Raw genomic sequence first — 18,026 nt, 5'->3', positions numbered from 1 at the left:
CAACCAATACTCAGCCAGACTTTAACATGCATGCACAAAAACTTGCAGAAAGAGGTAAGAAATACAGTAGAAATCACAAACTTCAAATTCAACATGACAGAGATTACAACTGAGTGTCAGTTAGCTTGTCCCATGTGACACTATCCCCACTCAAAAATAAATAACAGAATCTTTAACATCACTGCCAGAGATTCAAGCTGCTCAGAACTAATTTAATAATGTTTTCATTTTTGGTTATCTTTTCAAGAATCTCCCATAGGTTTAAGTACAATATATTAGGTTGGATAAAATTATTTTCCCCATGTTTTCACCACACCATAAAAAATTCTACAAAGGAGAAGTGAAAGAACCAACTTTAAAATCTAAGGTGTTGGGGTTTTTATTCCTCTGCTACTTTACAGGTGACACAATTTCCATGCTACGAGCTCTTCTATCTTGGCACACGCCTTTTATTTTACTTTTAGTTTGCCACTCACATTTTCTGCATATAGTCCTTTTTAAGGAATCACCATCTGCCTTTATTTTAATCTCAAATATTACCTAATGTCAGTAAAGACTAGAAAAAAAGGATTGAAAAATTCCTACACAACAAAAAATATATGACCAAAAAAATATTACCCACTTCATATGGGGTTGTTTTGACTATTTTTTGCCTTTAAAACTCTTAAAATATTCCTAGCATAAGAGTTCATTCTCTGTTGCTAATCTACATGAACTACAATAACCATAAAAGAAAACATTAGAAACACTCAAGATGACTATTATTCATTTACTTCACCCAATACTCAACCTATGTTTTTTCCTTCACATTACACTGCAGGCTTAAAAAGAAGCAAGTCTTACTTAGACAAGAAAGGCAAGCAGGCCTGAGGATTAAGAATCTCTGGAGCACATGGAAGAAACCCATGGCACTCAACTTGGTAAGATGGATCCATGTTGATTGGCTGTTTCAAAGAACCATCTCACAATACAGCTTGATAACCTCAGTACACCAGTATTATCAAGGTCAACATTTAAAGCATTCTTGCATGATTTTCCCTACTTGAAATCATTTTAATTAGCACTGTAGATCAAGATTTTATCCCTTAGAATTACAAAAAACCCCAATCAAATAAAAGCCCCTCCCAAACAAGGAAACAGAAGCAAGCACAAACACAAGCAAACAAGAACACCAGAAAGGTAAAGGCATGAATGCTTAGAGATGCCCTACACTTTCCTCAATGGAACACTTAGCAAAAACAATCTAGAAAGGACTTCATGCAGGAAAGAGCAAGCAAAGTTGGTTCAGTCTAAACCCCACCAGTAACATAAACTTCATCTTTCAGTTTAATTCATGGTAAAACCTCTGCCAATCCTTTTCAGTCATCCCAGACTCTCAATGATGGGAAGAAACGGAAACAAAAGAGAGATAACTACTACTGCATCTGCTACTACTAAGGGCTTGGAAATGTCTATGCTATGTAACATTTACAGATTATAGATCTGTTGGAAATGGAAGGAGGCAACAATGGTGTAAGTCCTCAAGGACAGGACAAGACACCAACCCATCCATGAGGAAAGGCTGACAGAGTTGGGGTTGTTCAGCCTGGGGAAGTGAAAGCTCTGGGGAGATCAGTACTTGCCTTTCAGTACCTGAAGGGAGCCTGTAAGATGGGGTCAGTTCAGCAGGGCCTCTTTCAGGGTAATGATTTTAAACTGAGAGAGGGTAGATTCAAACCAGACAGAAGAAAGAAGTTTTTTATAATGAGGTGATGAAATGCTGGAACAGGTTGCCCTGAGAGGTCGTAGATGCCTCATCCCTGGAAACATTCAAGGTCATCTTGGATGCAGCTGTAAGCAACCTGATATGGTTCAAGATGTCCCTGCTCATTGCAGGGAGGTTGGACTAGACAGCCTTTAAAGGTCTATTCCAACACAAAATAGGACTGTAAAATCCCTTTTTCAGCCTGTTTCTTCAATGCCAGATTACACTAATACATGTTTGGATCACATCATTCATTCACAATAGTATATGGGCTTTGTTTTTCTGAAGTTAGCAAATCTAAGTGAGCGAAGGGGAATGAAAAAAACAGGATGATGCCTACACATGATCCCACTACCTCAAAAATTCATACTAACAACACTGAGAGAAAAAAAGAGGGCAGAAGAACAAAGCTATAAAATGCTGACAGGATACATCATTCATGTGGGATTGTGGAAATCCATTAAATTCATATATAAAAAGAGCTCTGAATGAACAAACTTTGAAAGAAAACTCCTTAAAGCGATGGTTATTTTATATGTTTGTGACACACTGAGTGTGAAAAGCATGTTAAAAACATCTACAAACAACCTTGCAATTTAGAGAAGTCTGATGGGGTTTAAAGTTTTTAAACCAATGAAGTTCAATCCGGCATAATTCAGTAAGACTCTCCAGTTTCCAGTCACCCACTCACATAAATGCAAAACCTTACTTTTGTTAGATGTCCCAGGCTATATGTTTCATGCTGTATTTATAGCCTATATGCTATCAACAGATCTGTAATGTTATCTTCAGATGGATTGTTTACAAGCTGGAGTTGCTGCAAATTAGTACTTGCTGATCATGTTGTCAGTTATGTGAATTTTTACTGCATACTATGTCCATATCAAAGTATTTTCTAAAATTATTCACATTAGCAGATGCTCTCCTACTGTGTGCCACAGTGTGCTTTAAGATGAGTAAATTCTAATACTATAGGATAATAATTCCTGAATGGTAAGCCTTATTAAACTTTGGTAATTAAGATGAAAGCTCATAATCAAGAATGCACCCATGGGATTACTTACATTTTCTTAAAACACTTCATGGCATAAGTAAAACCATTACAACAAAATCAGAGAGGATTTACAATTCAAACATCTGGAGAAACAAATGTAATCAGTCTTACCTTTGGGCTGCTGTTTTTACCACTGCCGTCGGTGCATGAGCATGGTGAAAACGCCTGCCATGTACCACAGTTACAGGACCAGACATACTGTGAGCATTTTCACTGCAAACACACAGAAAAATGTTTAAGAAAAGACAGTGGTGTATTTGGACAGTCTTAGCTAAAAATTGTGATGTCTTACTTTTACAAGAATAGCCATACAAAACCAAAAAGCAAACTATCTCTGAACCAATACTACAACTTGTTAAGATCATTTTAACACTCAGCCCTATATTAAATAGCCAATAAGAATATACATTTTTTTTTCCCCCTGGAAGAAAAGGTAAAGATTTTTTACAATTTTATCAGCATTCAAAACACTATGAACCAGCTCTACTTTACTCAACTCTGTAAAGCCGTTTTTAGTGAATTGTAACCATTCATAATTAATTTTATACTCCCATCTATCATTTTATTAAGCCATAATATTAACTTCTTTAATACGATTTAAAGCACATAACATGCGAACAAACTGAACTGTACATTCGGCAATTTCCCTTATTGTATTACTCATAAAAGAAATGCTGCAAGTTTATGGATATAAGATGGCTAGTAACTGAAACAAACCAACACATTTCAAAAAGAAAAAAAAAGGATTCTCAGGTACTCAAATAGCTCAGCAGGGCTCTATTCACCAGTGTGTTTTAGCATTTCTTTGGTTACTTCAGTTGTTGCCTTTTGACTTTTTTCTCATTACTGTGTAAAACCAGCAGTGCTGGAGAGAATATTTCTTACCATTTCCCTCTCTAGTAAAAGCTGACATTACTATACAGTAGATCAGTAATACAGTGCTCCTTTAAAGATCATTAGATTCTAACCATTATCCTGCATATTGCTGTGACAGGACACAAAATACTATGCTTTAAATGTTCCAAAACCACACAACTTTTAACAGATAGTATTCTGATGATGCAAATTGTTTCAAATTACAGAAATACAGTCCTTAAATTTTGCTTTTAAAATTGCCTGGAATTTTTAATCACACTAAACAAAATGATGTGAAAAAGCATTCTGATTAGTAATAATTCTCAGAAATATTATCCTGTTCTTTTTCTTGTTATGAACATGCCTGAACTGCAAAAATTCCCAAGAAAGCTGACAACCAATTCATAGTCCTTCCTTAGTGTTTCCCCAGAAGACAAAAGTGAGCAAAATGTTAGTTTACTTTTTAAATTCCAGTTTAGCATTATAAACTCTTTTGGGAGCCTTACATGGAGTATCATTAAGTTTAGAAGCTTTCACAGCATTTTTGACTGATCCTAAGGTAACTGTTATGATCTGACTGATCGTAACATAACTATGAACCTAAACAGAACAAGACTTAACAAAACCAAATGCTAAAACTCTCTTTTCTAGAATATGAATTTTCGAAACATCATAAATGATGTAACAGTTCAATTAATTTAATTCCTGAAAATTAACCTAATAGTGGGCCACTCAAACACCAGCCTCCTGAAAGTAAACACACTCATCTCACATGCTTCCAAGGCAAGAGTGTGCAACTCCAGCTGGTCAGTCATCAGCCAGACCAACTTATGGTCAACTCTCGGTCTAATATTGCCACCTGAGAAATAAAAAGCTGACAGCTACTTGCCCTAAATACTTTAGTGTCTCAAATCCTCTTTGGCTTCCAGTTTAATGTCTTTGAAAAAGAAAACAGAAGCAGAGTGCAGGAATGCCTTCTCAAATGTTTATAAGATCTAAGGAGTTTAAACAAGCAAGCAAGTCTTCAAACACCTATCTCCTGTTTTATCGTTGTATTTGCTGGATCTGAGCTTTGCCTCATGATTATGAAACTGTCTTGTGTCCCCACAGCTGAAAAAATTGTTAAGCAGCTCTTCTGCTTTCTGCCTCACACAGTGAGAAACTCCAGTAGGTGCTGCAATAGAGTATTGCAGCCTGCCAGGGGATCAGGTTTGAGTCAAAGCAGACTGCTCTAGATGGCACACTTAAGTGGTTCATATGGCAATCAGATATGTTTCCAAGTAGGACAGGTGTAAAATGCAATCTGCTCTACAAATCTTGTTCTCTGAATAGAAGATACCTTGCACAGAGAGAAACACCAGAAAATTCAATAGAAAGTCCTACTAAGTGGCAAAACGGGCACATCATAACTGAAACCTGGGTTTGCAAGTTTCAGCAGTTTCATGAAAATTAAGATATGACATTAAAACCAGGGTGATGTAGTGGGCAGAAAGCTCCTGGAGAGAACAAATGTTCTAGAAGTCTCAAGGAACTTACAGTATGTCTCATTAATGCTATTTCAGAAACTACAGAATGATTTGAAATCTAGGCTCTGATGAAATGATATCAGATTCTATCAGCTGATCCTAGGGAATTCCTAACACCACAGACTCAACAGGCAAAGCACAAAAGTATCCTACATTGGGCAAAGGGATGGATCTAGAAGTAATAGAAGCACAGCTAAAAATACAGGACACAACTACAGACTACATTAATTCTGCTCTCCATCAAAAAACTTTTTTAACAAAACATTATCCAAAAAAATGTAAAAGAGAGTTAATGTGAGAAATTTTGATACAAGTTATTGAAAGCTAGAAAAGACAAAAGCAATTTAAAGTAAGATCTCATGATTAAAAAAATACAAATGAAACTAGTACGGTTAAGTTAGAGTTTGATACTGGATTTGCTTAACCAGGTAACAGACTGTAACTTTTTCACTGGTTTAAACTTTTGTATGTGTAAGTGGATATGTACAGCAAAAATTTCTTTGCACTGTCCTTGCATATCTTTGCTTCTTCCTATCACTCATTCTCTGAATTTTAGGGACTACAATAATACTCATTTGAGTGAAGGACTGAAGCCCCACTGATCTGAAGTTCTTAGTCCCTGTTCTGCAGATAAAGTGGAAAAAAAGACTTCAACATTGTGAAAAAAATCACTATGAACAGATCAAGAATGTCAAGTGTCTGATTTAATCTAGCAGCTTAGCTGCATGATCAGCTTTCAGAATCTTCTCTAGCTAAAGAGTCCAAATATTAAAAGAGGAACTACCAAGCACCTTTCATTCTGCATGTCAAAGTGAGGACACCACCAATCATCACGACAGGGACTAGATCACAAACCTTTACTAATACACGTTATGAAAGATACAACAATATCACAATTAAGTTAATGACTCAAAGCATAATCACATTTCCAAGCAGACTTAGTGACCAAAATCTAAGAAGCTATCACAGTGGTCTCTACACATCCATTAGTCACAATTAAATTTCCTCATTAATGACAGTTTATTAAGAGGAAGGGGGATATTTATATTTTTCATTTAAATTCAGCAAGTGCTCAATACTAGACAGAAGGTGGATGCCTGCTTACGTGCCACAGATTTTGCCTTTTTAGTTGCATTTTATAACTCATACTAGGTCTTCGGTTTATAACGTATTATTTGTCAGTAGAAGGTAGTCCCAATCCAGGTAACAGAATGTCTGAACTAAAGGCTTAGACAGTCTAAAAAAACCTCAGTAACTATTCACCTTAAAAACAGAACCTGTATAACCTTCTGGAACTTAATCAAAACATACATGTACACAGTGAAGTACGACAGCTTCAACGGAAAAGGGAGAAAAATTACACAGTAAGGTTGGGTCTGATGACAAATCTCACAGCCAGATGGAGGAAAATTCTAACTAACAAAGGATTTGGGGAATCTGGTTTTAAATGGTTAGGGATACTCAAAACAAAGAACAAATATAATGCACATGCATGGGCTTCTTCACTGAAACAGGGCAAAAGAGTCCATGTTCAAGAACAGAATCCTAAAGGATGGAAATTACCAGGGTGATTCTGTAAGAACCGGTGAATTTGAAGAGGAGTAAAATAGAAATCTGGCTACAATAACAGACCTCTGTGCAACAGCTCTTTTAGCCTATAACCTGCCATTATTAAATAAATTCTATTTCTAAAAGAACTTTTTAAAGTTCCAAATAACATCCCATTAGTCTCTCTCAAGACATCAGGCTCAAAGATCAGAACAGCAGGAGAGGACACACATCACACAGAACTTCAAGGGTTTATTTTCTCAGCTGACTGTGATAAGATGTCCCACCAACCAACAAAGTTCTTAAGGTCCAGCATGCAAGAACGAAGACAAGAACATCCCTTGTGCAGCCACACAGAGTTTGGATATTTGCTCACTGGCCCAACTATAGCTACCTATCTCATAAACTTTTCCTTCCTGCAAAGGTTACCAAACCTGAGTGCACTTCAGCAGTACAAAACACTTCCTGCAAAAGTTTGGTGAATATATCACTTCTTCTTACACGCTAAATAAAAAAAATCAGTGCCTTAGAAGCCAGGGACAGTAGTAACAAGCAACTACAACACTGAATGCTTAAACACTGTTCCTGTCAGCTCTAAATGCAAGTGAAAAGCTCAAGCTATCATATGGGAGTACAGCATTTGCTGAATCCTTTCACAAAATATCTGTGACTCTTCAACAGTAAGGGAAACAGAAAATGCATCCTAAGTTAACCTTGGCAATTCAGAGTCATGAAAAGAAGAGATTCTTGATGGGCATGTTAGAAATATTCTTCTACCTGCTACCACTGTATAGAGGAGACAATAGCACATGAAGGCAACATTGGTGAGGTAGACAAAATACACCAGTGAATGCTCTAATTTCATTTCCATAGTCCTCTGGTACTTTACTAATGTATTGTTAAACATTCTGGAAGAGAAAACACCTTAACAATCTAGTTTTCTATCTTTGCCCAGAAGCACAGCACAGTGTAATGTAAAAATGCACAGCAGGTAATGCAAATATACCAGAAGTTCTGTTTATTTAGTAGTGTTTTGTATCCATGATCAAGGAGGCAAGTAAACATAAAACTAAACGTATTACCTAAGTTTCTTGCTATTTCCCATCATGTTGAGGCCGATTGCGTTCCCCTTAAACAGCCTGAAGCTCCCAGTTTTGCCTCGTCTTGCACATGCTTTTATGGAGTCACTGCCAGTGCCGAGAGTTCCAGGCCGGCAACGGAATGACTGTCACAATAGAATTCACATATATTAAAATAATTGTATAACAGTTGAAAGGAAAAATTAATTACAAAATATTAATATAAATATTACTTTGGCTTAATTTTCAAACTGCTTTCGTACCAAATTTCATGTAAAACATACTGTCTACAATCTTACTCACTAGGATTCCTTACTAAACAAAACATAATATATAATTTATATACATTATCATATTAATTATAATTGTTTAAAATTAGTTATTCATGCTTGTATTTTCAGTATACTATACAAATCAAGAGGGGAACAAAAACAGTAAGTGTAGGCAGATACACAGCTTGCGTATATGGTCCCAAATCACCACATAAACTTTCATTGTTTAATACTGCACAGATGACTATGCAATACTGTTCAAGAACCCAGCAAGCTTTAAAGATGCATTTTCACCATAAGATAAACAGATTACTTACCCTTCTTTCTTCAGTGTCACTGAAAGGCTCATCACTTTCATCTAAACTGAGCAGATTTGCCTCGCTAGACAGGTGTGGGAGAGAAAAGCACATATGCTGTAATCCAAGAGAGCACCAGCAAAACATTTTAAACACACAAAGGATTTTTAGCTCTTTCCTTCTTTAAATTTAAATGCATCACACACACAATGTGTGTGTAAATATATATATGTATATATATATCTGTGTATGCATAAAATAACAAGAAATAAGCAACACAGTGATCACATGCATGATGTGAACCTGAACTCAGAGTGCCTGTAATGGTTTGACCCATGGCTTCCTCAGTAACCACTGTATCTAAGGAAGTTACAAGTATTCCACACGTGTTTTCCAGGTAGCAGGGGAGGAGTGGGTTTTGTGGTTTTCCTGTCCTTGGCCTGGGAGCTGGTGGGAAGGGCTGGAGTCTGATCCCTCCGGTTGTTGGTGGTTCTCCTGTCCTGGGTGAGATTGTCTCATGCTTGTCCCCCTTCCTTGAAGTTTTTAATTATGTTTGTCTGTTTCCTTTGAGTTTTTTTGGTTTGGTTTTGTTTCTTCTCAATTTCTGGTTAACCAGTCCCCTTTTCCCTTTTCCCTTTCCCCTGGGGGTAGGATCCTACGTACTGTTTATACAGTGTGGTTGTGAATGCTAGAAAATATAATTTCTTCTTTTTATTCAGTTCAGTGTCTTTTGAGTTCATTTCTTTTCAGTTTTTTTTCTTTCCTTTGCTGGGAGAGTTCTGGGAGGAGGAAGGGGGGCCAGTCCAGGGTTGGTAACAGCTAGGCCAAACCTGCGACAGTGCCATCAAATTATTTTACAAAAACCAAAACTAAAAGAATTAGTTCAATTATTGACACCATAAAAGATTCTATACTCTATGCATAAATTGAGTCAAATATTTCATTAACCTATAAAACATAATCTTAGTTTGTTCAAGTATGTAGTTTAAAACTGCAAACTTCATAGTACTTGTGGAGAAGAACTTAACTAAATTTTATCCCATAGCAATTACTACCAAAATATGTCTTCCTAAAAACAACATATTCAGTTTGGTTTTAGTATTCATTAAAATGTGTTTCTGCAGTATTTTAATGTCTGTAGTCCCCAACTATTATAATGGGGAAGAAGATTTGTAAAAAAGCAAGCCATGTATTCCTTTCAGTAATAGGCAATTATCCTCAAACAATCTTAACTACTTAAATTGAAACTCCAATCACACATTTTATACAGACAGCAGCTACATTAGGCTAATACATTCTTGCTTCAAGGAGAAGCAACCTGCAAATAATCCCTTCTCATCAACTCCAATAAATTTACTCCTCTCTTCGCCACAAAAAAACAACACAAGTTTTAGCCAACTTGTAATTGTGTGGTTTGGGGAGTTTTAATCAAAATCATTGAGGCAGAATTTACTTAAAAATACAAGCACTTATGCCAGGAGTTCCAAGTGAACAACTACACAAGAGAAAGAAGGATGGAGGTGAAACCACTCCTCAGCTGCAGGTAGGACATACCGACTACAATATATCCAGTGACTTTAGCTCTGTATAGATAAGGTAATCACTCAGATGCACAAGATTTCCCTTCATGTTACATTTTATTCCGCCACCTTACGCAATACAGATATCCCTACAGCAAATAAAATAAAACAGTTCTCAACTCATAGAGTCACGTCTGCAGACTCTGCAACTTCAGAGGGTAAGACTGTGCGCACTGCTGCTTTTGGTATAGGAAGAATGATATAAAAGTCACCATGTAGCCAGTGGCACTGCTGTATGTTCCTTTCCTTTAGAGCCCACCACAATTCGAGGTGCTCGGTAGTAAAATAAACAGTGTAGTAGATCATCACTAATTTCAAACACAGATAGAGGAGTACAGTTGTACTTCTGTACAGACTACACATGGATATTAAAATTTTAAAATACTGCAACATTTTTTAAACTCTCCTTCAGGAGAGATTATTCCTTCAAGGGAGGCTCACTGAGCCTTATCAACCCTTCATCAGAAGACATCAAGTTTAACAATTTCAGAAATTTTCCAGATCCTAAAGAATAAACAAACCCCTGCAGCACACATATGAACAGCAGCCTGCAGTAACTGCAGCTCTGGCATTCGCCTGCTGTGCTGACCTAGCCAGATCATTTCGGCACTAGAAACATTTTCATTCTTCAGCTTTACGTCACACAAAAATCATGATGATTTCTGAAACGTTTTTCTACTGTGGCTATACTTTCAGTTTTTCAACATGTCACAAAATTACAACCACTTCAACGCATGCTGCAAATGAAAAAAACACTAAACAAATGCTTAAATCGAAGTGAGCAAGAGTAACTCTTATGATGCAACATGACTAGAAAAACATTAGGGAATTGAAAGTTTTAAATGAAACAAGTCTTTTAGATCTTAAGGAATGCAAAGATTAGCTCAGCTGGTTTAAAACTTGGTTGTAATAATGCCAAGGTCATAGTTTCAATCCCCCGTGTGGGCCATTGACTTAAGAGTTGGACTCGATGATCCTTGTGGGTCCCTTCCAACTCAGAATAGTCTGTGATTCTGTGAAAGTATATGCATGTCCCAGATTTGCTCACAGGGGACAGAGCTTAGAGACACATGCATGGTTAAGATGCTGTTCTTTACCCCTCACCTCATCACTGGGAGGTGTGGCCTTGGGGGGAAACAAAAAGGAACCTACACCAGAAGTGCACCATTTTGTTCAGTTATCCTCCTCATGGAAGTTGCCAGGACCCAGCACTGCAGACTCTGTAACTCTCCCACCACTGCCTGTCCCTCGGGAAGAACACAACTGCAAGCTGCAAACACAGCTGAGCCCACACGGTGCTGCGACCTTAAAATACCCATTCACAACAGTCCAGTGGAGTGCACGTGCACCGTGGCACTGGTTGGGAAGCAGCCATGGGGAATGGAGTGGCAGAGGCAAGCCTGAGCCCGGCCAAAAGGAGCCATGCTGAGCTGTGGGCGCCACAGACAACGTGGCTTTTCGGGGGTTTGTCTGCCATTGGTTTTCATGGTCTTGGGCTTGAGAACAGGGAATGTCAGCTGCAGAGAGCACCTGTCACCTTGTCCTTGTCTTGGGGCAGGTCATGTGGTGACAGTTAAGGAGAACACCTACCACCTTAGAATCACAGAATCATAGAATTGATTGGGTTGGAAAAGACCTCCGAGATCACCAAGTCCAACCCTTGGTCCAACTCCAGTCCATTTACCAGATCATGGCACTCAGTGCCACATCCAATCTCAGTTTAAAAACCTCCAGGGATGGTGAATCCACCACCTCTCTGGGCAGCCCATTCCAATGTCTGATTACTCTCTCTGCAAAGAAGTTTTTTCTGATATCCAACTTAAATTTCCCCTGGCAGAGCTTCAGCCCCTGCCCCCTTGTCCTATTGTTGAGTGCCTAGGAGAAGAGACCAACCCCTACCTGGCTAGAACTTCCCTTCAGGTAGTTCTAGACAGTGATGAGGTCATCTCTGAGCCTCCTCTTCTCCAGGCTAAACAACCCCACCTCCCTCAGCCTCTCCCCATAGGACTTATGCTCCAGTCCCTTCACCAGCCTTGTTGCTCTTCTCTGGACTCGCTCCAGCACCTCAATATCTTTCCTAAACTGAGAGGCCCAGAACTGAATCTTGTCTTTATCTTGGGAAGAACTTCATGTCACTGCCAAGCTGCAGGAACATCCGCCATCTTGTGTTTGTCTCAGTAGCCACACAGAACTGACTCAAGGTAATGAAAAGCTTTTGAGAGTAAAGCACCTTCTCTTCCGTAAACTTCTGTTATTAGCATTGTTGCTGTTACTGGACATTTCTTATTCCATTGCTATTTGATTTCGCTAAATTGTTATCTCAATGCATAGTCTGCCTTTGTCCCTCTCTCATCAGAGGGGACAGGAGAAAAGGGGAATAGCATATTTGGAGTTTAATTCCCAGCTGGTGTTAAACCACCACAGTGCATCAGTACCACGAAGGCTGTTTTTTCACAGAGCAGAATACATAGCAACTGAGTAATGTCTATTTGCTCATGTATCACATGCTTCCAGTTGCCTGCTTCTGCAATTAATACAGCCCTGAAACCCCCCCACACTATACCACACCCTCACAGACCAATCAGTAGAATTTTTAACACTGCTGAAATGAAACCTCAGTGGTCTTGCTAGGAGGATGCCTCCACCCTTTGTCACTTTTAACCTGTGGGTTCCCTGGTTATTTTCACACTGAAACAATAATTTCTAACTTTTCAATACTTTCATTAAAATTCTAAAATAAATGAATGTCAAATCCTTACTAAAATTAAGGGGAAGAAACATAAGTAATTTACCTAAATTGTTCTTTCTAAAGGAGAATTAATAATTACACATTCAAATTTAGGCATTGAACAAGAAAACCCAAAATTTCTGTTTACTTATCTCTAATCGCTTGCTATTTGTTTAATGTTTTAAAGTATGAAAAACTATGCAATAGTTAGCTGGATAGCTCAGTTTACTAGATCATGTTTTCATTACTGTCTTCAAGCACCCAAACTTTAAATCTCTGATGACCATTGAGGTTACACTCTAATAAGCCACAAGCATATTTTTATCAACTACCAACTGATTCAGTAATGTTTCAAACATAATTGGAATTTCTTTCTGAAAACTATTATATATAAAACCAGGAGGTTGATGTATTTCCCTTCACAGCACACTGTGTACATGTTTTATTTTAAATTACGTAGTGATAGGCAGCACATTAAAAAGCCTCAGTATCAGAGGCACAAGAGAAATAGTGGTATTCAACTCATTCACAGTGCCATTCCATTAAAAGTAACTGTAATTATGGATTAACTTAATCTTAATTAAAACTACTAAAAATTAAGAACTGAGCCTCTGAACAAAAAGTTTTCATCACTTTAAAGGCTATAGTGCCTTACTAACAAGCTCACAATTAAAAGCTTAGAACATCTACATAACTATAGGAGGGGTCTTTGAGAAAGTATTACAGTTTTTAAACGTACTGGAAAAAAGCTGAACAGAAATAAATAAAATAGTACATTGTTTTTCCATTCAGTAACACAAGGAAACAAGAAGTTTATTCCCCTAAATAAAGAGAAAAAAAATTAAAACTTTTTGAAAGAAAAGGGTAGTTAAGAAAAGATAACATAGTGCAAATAAATCAGCCCCATTTATTTGTATTCATTGATTTTGATAAGACTATTATTGAAGAAATCTCAGAGGAAGGCAGAGGTCTAGACTATTAGGAAAACATTATGACAGCCAAGAGCAAACTGGCCCATCCGTTTATAAAACCACTGTGGAGCATACTGAGGTATATTTCAAAAACATTTACCCAAATATAAAAATGAAAGTAAATATAAATTATTCAGGACACTTCAAGAACAATGGTCTGTAAACATTAGCAAGCATCTTATAACACATTAATGTTACAAATCAGTTTAGTTAATATATTACTTTGGCCATGTTTGTGTAAGGCTACCACCCCTCCATGTCTTCTGCTACAGGAAATATGCATCATTTCTATCATTCATTCTGTGATGGACCACACAGGTTTCAGTGTGTTCAAATGACCAACTGGAGGTTTTTTTCTCTTGTTCTACATAAAGGTTACTCTTCTCTGGGATCTCCAAGGACACAGCAAGAAAAGTCTCACATCACTTGCTACCATCCTGATTGCGGTCGTGAGTAGATAAAATCTTTTAGAACATCAAAAATGTTACTTTTACACTTTCAAGTAGACTGAATATTATCTGTAGGCATTTTCTTTGGGATAAGATACTTGTCAATTATGATTCTGAATTTCCATAACTCTAGTTCCATGCTGAGTATCAACTCTAGCATCATTTTAAATTTAGAGAGAGTTGAGTGATAAATAATTTTTCCAAACTTTCTTCTTTTTACAAACATTCTTTAATCTTTTTGTGTTCCTTACTTGACACCTTACCACTATGACTCAGTCCATCTAATTCCCCAAGTAAGTTAAATGACACCCTTCTTAAAAAAAAAAATCTACATATTCTAAAAATTGCATTGGTAGTAGGTCATCAGCCACCTACTCTGTGTTCATCTCACTGAAGAAAGATAATCCACCCAGATATCCAGTACTGACCAACAACATTAGCAGGGGCCTCACGGGGTAGTACAAGAGTACAGCCAATCCCCCAAGTGCTGGATTGTTAATTCTTAGGCTAGTTCAAATCAAACTTACTGTGTGCCCACCACTAGGAGGATAAAAAGTGTGATAAGGTCAGGCTCTATAACCCCACTGCTTCAACAACAAGCACGAGATGCATCCAGCTGCTCACTTCAGACTTACAGCTCCCTCCACAAAGAAATGCAGTTAAGTAAATATCAGCACACCACAGCAAATAAGAATGACATTTTAAAATAACTGCCAGAATACCTACCTACTGCACAATGTACTCAAAATATTGGGAGGAGGACACAAAGCTTTATGCTGAAACAATTATATAAAATGTTACACCAAGGCTAAAGGGAATTTAGTGGAAAAAAGGACAATTTACTGTTGATTGTTTTCTGAAGATTGCCTTCTGCCAGTGTTTTGTTACATAAAATAAAAATGCATCAGAAAAGCAAAATACACGAATTATTTCAAAATGCTCAAAGCTATGTCTTTAAGACAAACAAACCCAGGTGTTACCAAAAGTAAATACGTGGGCAGCTTAAAACATGTAGCTCTTTGGAGAGAATGACAAGCTGCCTCAAATGCTGTCAGAGGATGGTAAGTAAAAAAGGCAGCATCTCCAGTTTAAATCAATTTTCAACTACTCTTTTATCTGTATTTACGGATAAGACTCTGCATAATTCACAGATATAAAAGCGAATTACTGATCTAAGTAGATAATAAAAATTCAATTCTGGCTACAGGAAAACTGTTCATCATACAGAATATTTGAAAGGAATGAAAAATTACCCAGACACACAATCTTAAAATCAAATACAATTATATAAAATGTACGTTTCATAGTTATTTTTCTAACATTTTTTTAGCATCATTACTCTATACCTATCTCATTCTATACTCTTAAGTCAACATCAGCTGGAGACAGATGGAAAACAGCAGTAAATTACTAGAAGAAAAAGAAGCTTCGAAGCTTACAAATGTGAGTTACTTTTATTTCTTAAGACAGGTGAAATACAAATACTAACTGTAGTGCCCTTATATTTAAAAAGTATTAGTGTATGCCAGAAAAGGAAGCAAAGTTGATAAGAGAAAAAAAAAGCAAGCTTAATTTTATAGACCTAAAATGCCCTTGTCTGTGAACTTTTGAAAAAAGTTTTAACTTCTGATACACCTCTTTGACAAGAGCTCTTAATGCTTACCTCACACTTCAATGAACTCCTGAACTCACTTTTTAATGACTAAAATGCCAGATTTCTTAATGTTTCAATAAGTTTACAGCTTAGCCTGCTGCTGCAGCCTGTGTGGTTTTGTGTCTGCTTTACCACCTCCCTTCCAATGCAGAGAATTTGGCAGAACATTTCAAGATAACAAATTCATACATGAATTATTTTTGTACTTAATCACAGGATTTCGTGTTTTCTTACCACAGCATACTTTTTAAACTTGCAAGTTCTATTCTCCAAATATACAAGAAAAACAAATAATCTGATGTGCATTCTTTGTGCATGACACTTCCTAGTTTTTAACAATCCATCAGTCACTTTGGAAATAAATACATTAATCCTGAGAACACACATTAGTAACAATAAAACATCATAAGGACAAAGTATATATTCAAACTACACACATGAGATTTAAGTTTTATCCAAAATTCAAACATATCAAGTAAAGGAATAAATTATAAGGGGACAAAACTAGCCTTACCTCTGCTCAGTGAAGTAATAAGCACAAGGGAGAAAACCCCACAATCTTTTAAGCTCAGTTTAACTTGATGCAGGCCCTAAGGCTACTGAAGTACTTTAATCATAACTGTGAAATGCTGAGTTAGCATCATCACTAAAGGAAAAGCTGAAGCTGCTTGGTGACCCTACCTCCTAATTTCCTTTTTTGAATGTTGACGTATTTATGTGTGTTCCGTTAAGACTTAGACAGAAGCTCCAAAGACAACTGCAAGGCTTGTGAAATGTACTGTATCCTATGCTAAAAGCCCCATGTTCACAATGAAACTTACATTATAATGCACTTCTATATAACAAGCCTATTTAAAATCATCACTTATTTGAAACCATTTTTTCTTAATAACTGGAATTTTAAGATATGTTGTTTCTTATGCATAAATGACATCATGGCCAGGCTTCACACACAAAGACTTGGGAAGGGCTCTACCCACACATAAATGACAAAAAGTAAGTAATAATAAATAGACATTTATACTTTCAATAGCCTAGATAAAAGCATCCTTACTCTTTCTCTGCATCTCCTTCACTTTCTTCTGCATGATCAAAGCTCCAATTACTTTTAAAACCTCCATCTCTCTTGGATTGTGATCTATCCAAAGCTGAAATGAGAATAAGTTAAGGTAAGTCTTAATTTCAAGCTGAGCTATTAATTAACACAAACCAGAAGAGTAAATCAGATGCACGTATTTTCCCCAAGTATTTATTTTGTTGATGTCCATGTTTAGCAATCATCTGATGAATAATTTCATCAATGCAGTGGTGATTCGGTTTCCTAAATAAACACGAGTATCTGTCAACATCTTATAAATGCAGTAGGTTAGAGAGCTGTTAAAAATTATGACCTGAGGTAGTGTAACAACTGTTTTCAACTTATTTCAACTGTTTTACTGATACTCGTGAACTTCAGTGTAGCTTCTCTGATATGAAGTATATGTAATATGTGGAAAGAGTCCTAAAATTTATTATTTCAGTATCTAATACCCCAACATATATTTAGTTTTTCCACATAAAAGCAACTGTTCCAAACTGCCCCAAGTACAATTTCAACATAGTATACCTCTTTTTAATGCAAGATCTGACACTGACCTGAATTAACACTTGATGATAACTGAAATTTCAGTGTTATCATCAACTGTGCAAAACCCTGAACTTCCTGAGAATAGTCATACCACAGAGAATTTCAGATTTCTCTACTGCAATATATAACACTATGGAGATTTTCATGTAATACGATAGCATGGTGTAGTATTAAGTGAAGGTGGTCCAAAGCACGGAGATAGCACTCATTAAAGCAAGGTATTGTTCCCCCTGGGTCCCAACTACTGCAACCAAGAGCCAACTCACACAAATTATGACAAACTATGTAGCTACTTTGATTTTGGTATAATTTATATGTGGGGGGGGGTTACGGCATTTTTCTTTACATTGTTGGAAATGTATTTAAATATAATGAATGCAACTCATATACTTTGATAGAAAAGAATAAGAAGATCACAACCAATGACATATGTCTATGGTAAAGTATAAACAGTGCACACAAAAATATTTAATGCATATTCAACCTCTGCTTCCATCTACTTGCATCTAATGCAGGTTTCGTGAGCCATGGGTCACATTTTTGTGTTTAACAGCTTTTCCTACCATCTTCTCCCTGCTTGCTTCTTTAATCAAGCCTACTTTAAAGAACCAACATGCAGCATCTTGCAGCACAGAGTACCTCA

The 18,026-nt window shown here is 36.9% G+C and overlaps 1 protein-coding gene across 2 annotated transcripts in view; it reads right to left on the bottom strand.

Annotated features, from left to right (window-relative positions):
* The window catches only part of SENP6 (SUMO specific peptidase 6), a 74,907-nt gene that overhangs the window by 39,104 nt on the left and 17,777 nt on the right, over positions 1-18,026 (bottom strand). For both annotated transcript variants that reach the window (XM_071548635.1, XM_071548636.1), the window contains exons 2-5: positions 16,811-16,904; positions 8,396-8,459; positions 7,810-7,952; positions 2,910-3,011 (exon numbers count right to left, since the gene is read on the bottom strand). In XM_071548635.1, coding sequence (XP_071404736.1) covers positions 2,910-3,011; positions 7,810-7,952; positions 8,396-8,459; positions 16,811-16,904 — 403 coding nt within the window. The remainder of the gene's footprint in view (positions 1-2,909; positions 3,012-7,809; positions 7,953-8,395; positions 8,460-16,810; positions 16,905-18,026) is intronic.

Source organism: Pithys albifrons, chromosome 2, assembly GCF_047495875.1.
Source record: "Pithys albifrons albifrons isolate INPA30051 chromosome 2, PitAlb_v1, whole genome shotgun sequence".
NCBI classification, from domain to species: domain Eukaryota; kingdom Metazoa; phylum Chordata; class Aves; order Passeriformes; family Thamnophilidae; genus Pithys; species Pithys albifrons.
The sequence above is the reverse complement of the archived record's forward strand: the minus strand, read 5'-3'. Positions and strand labels throughout refer to the sequence as shown.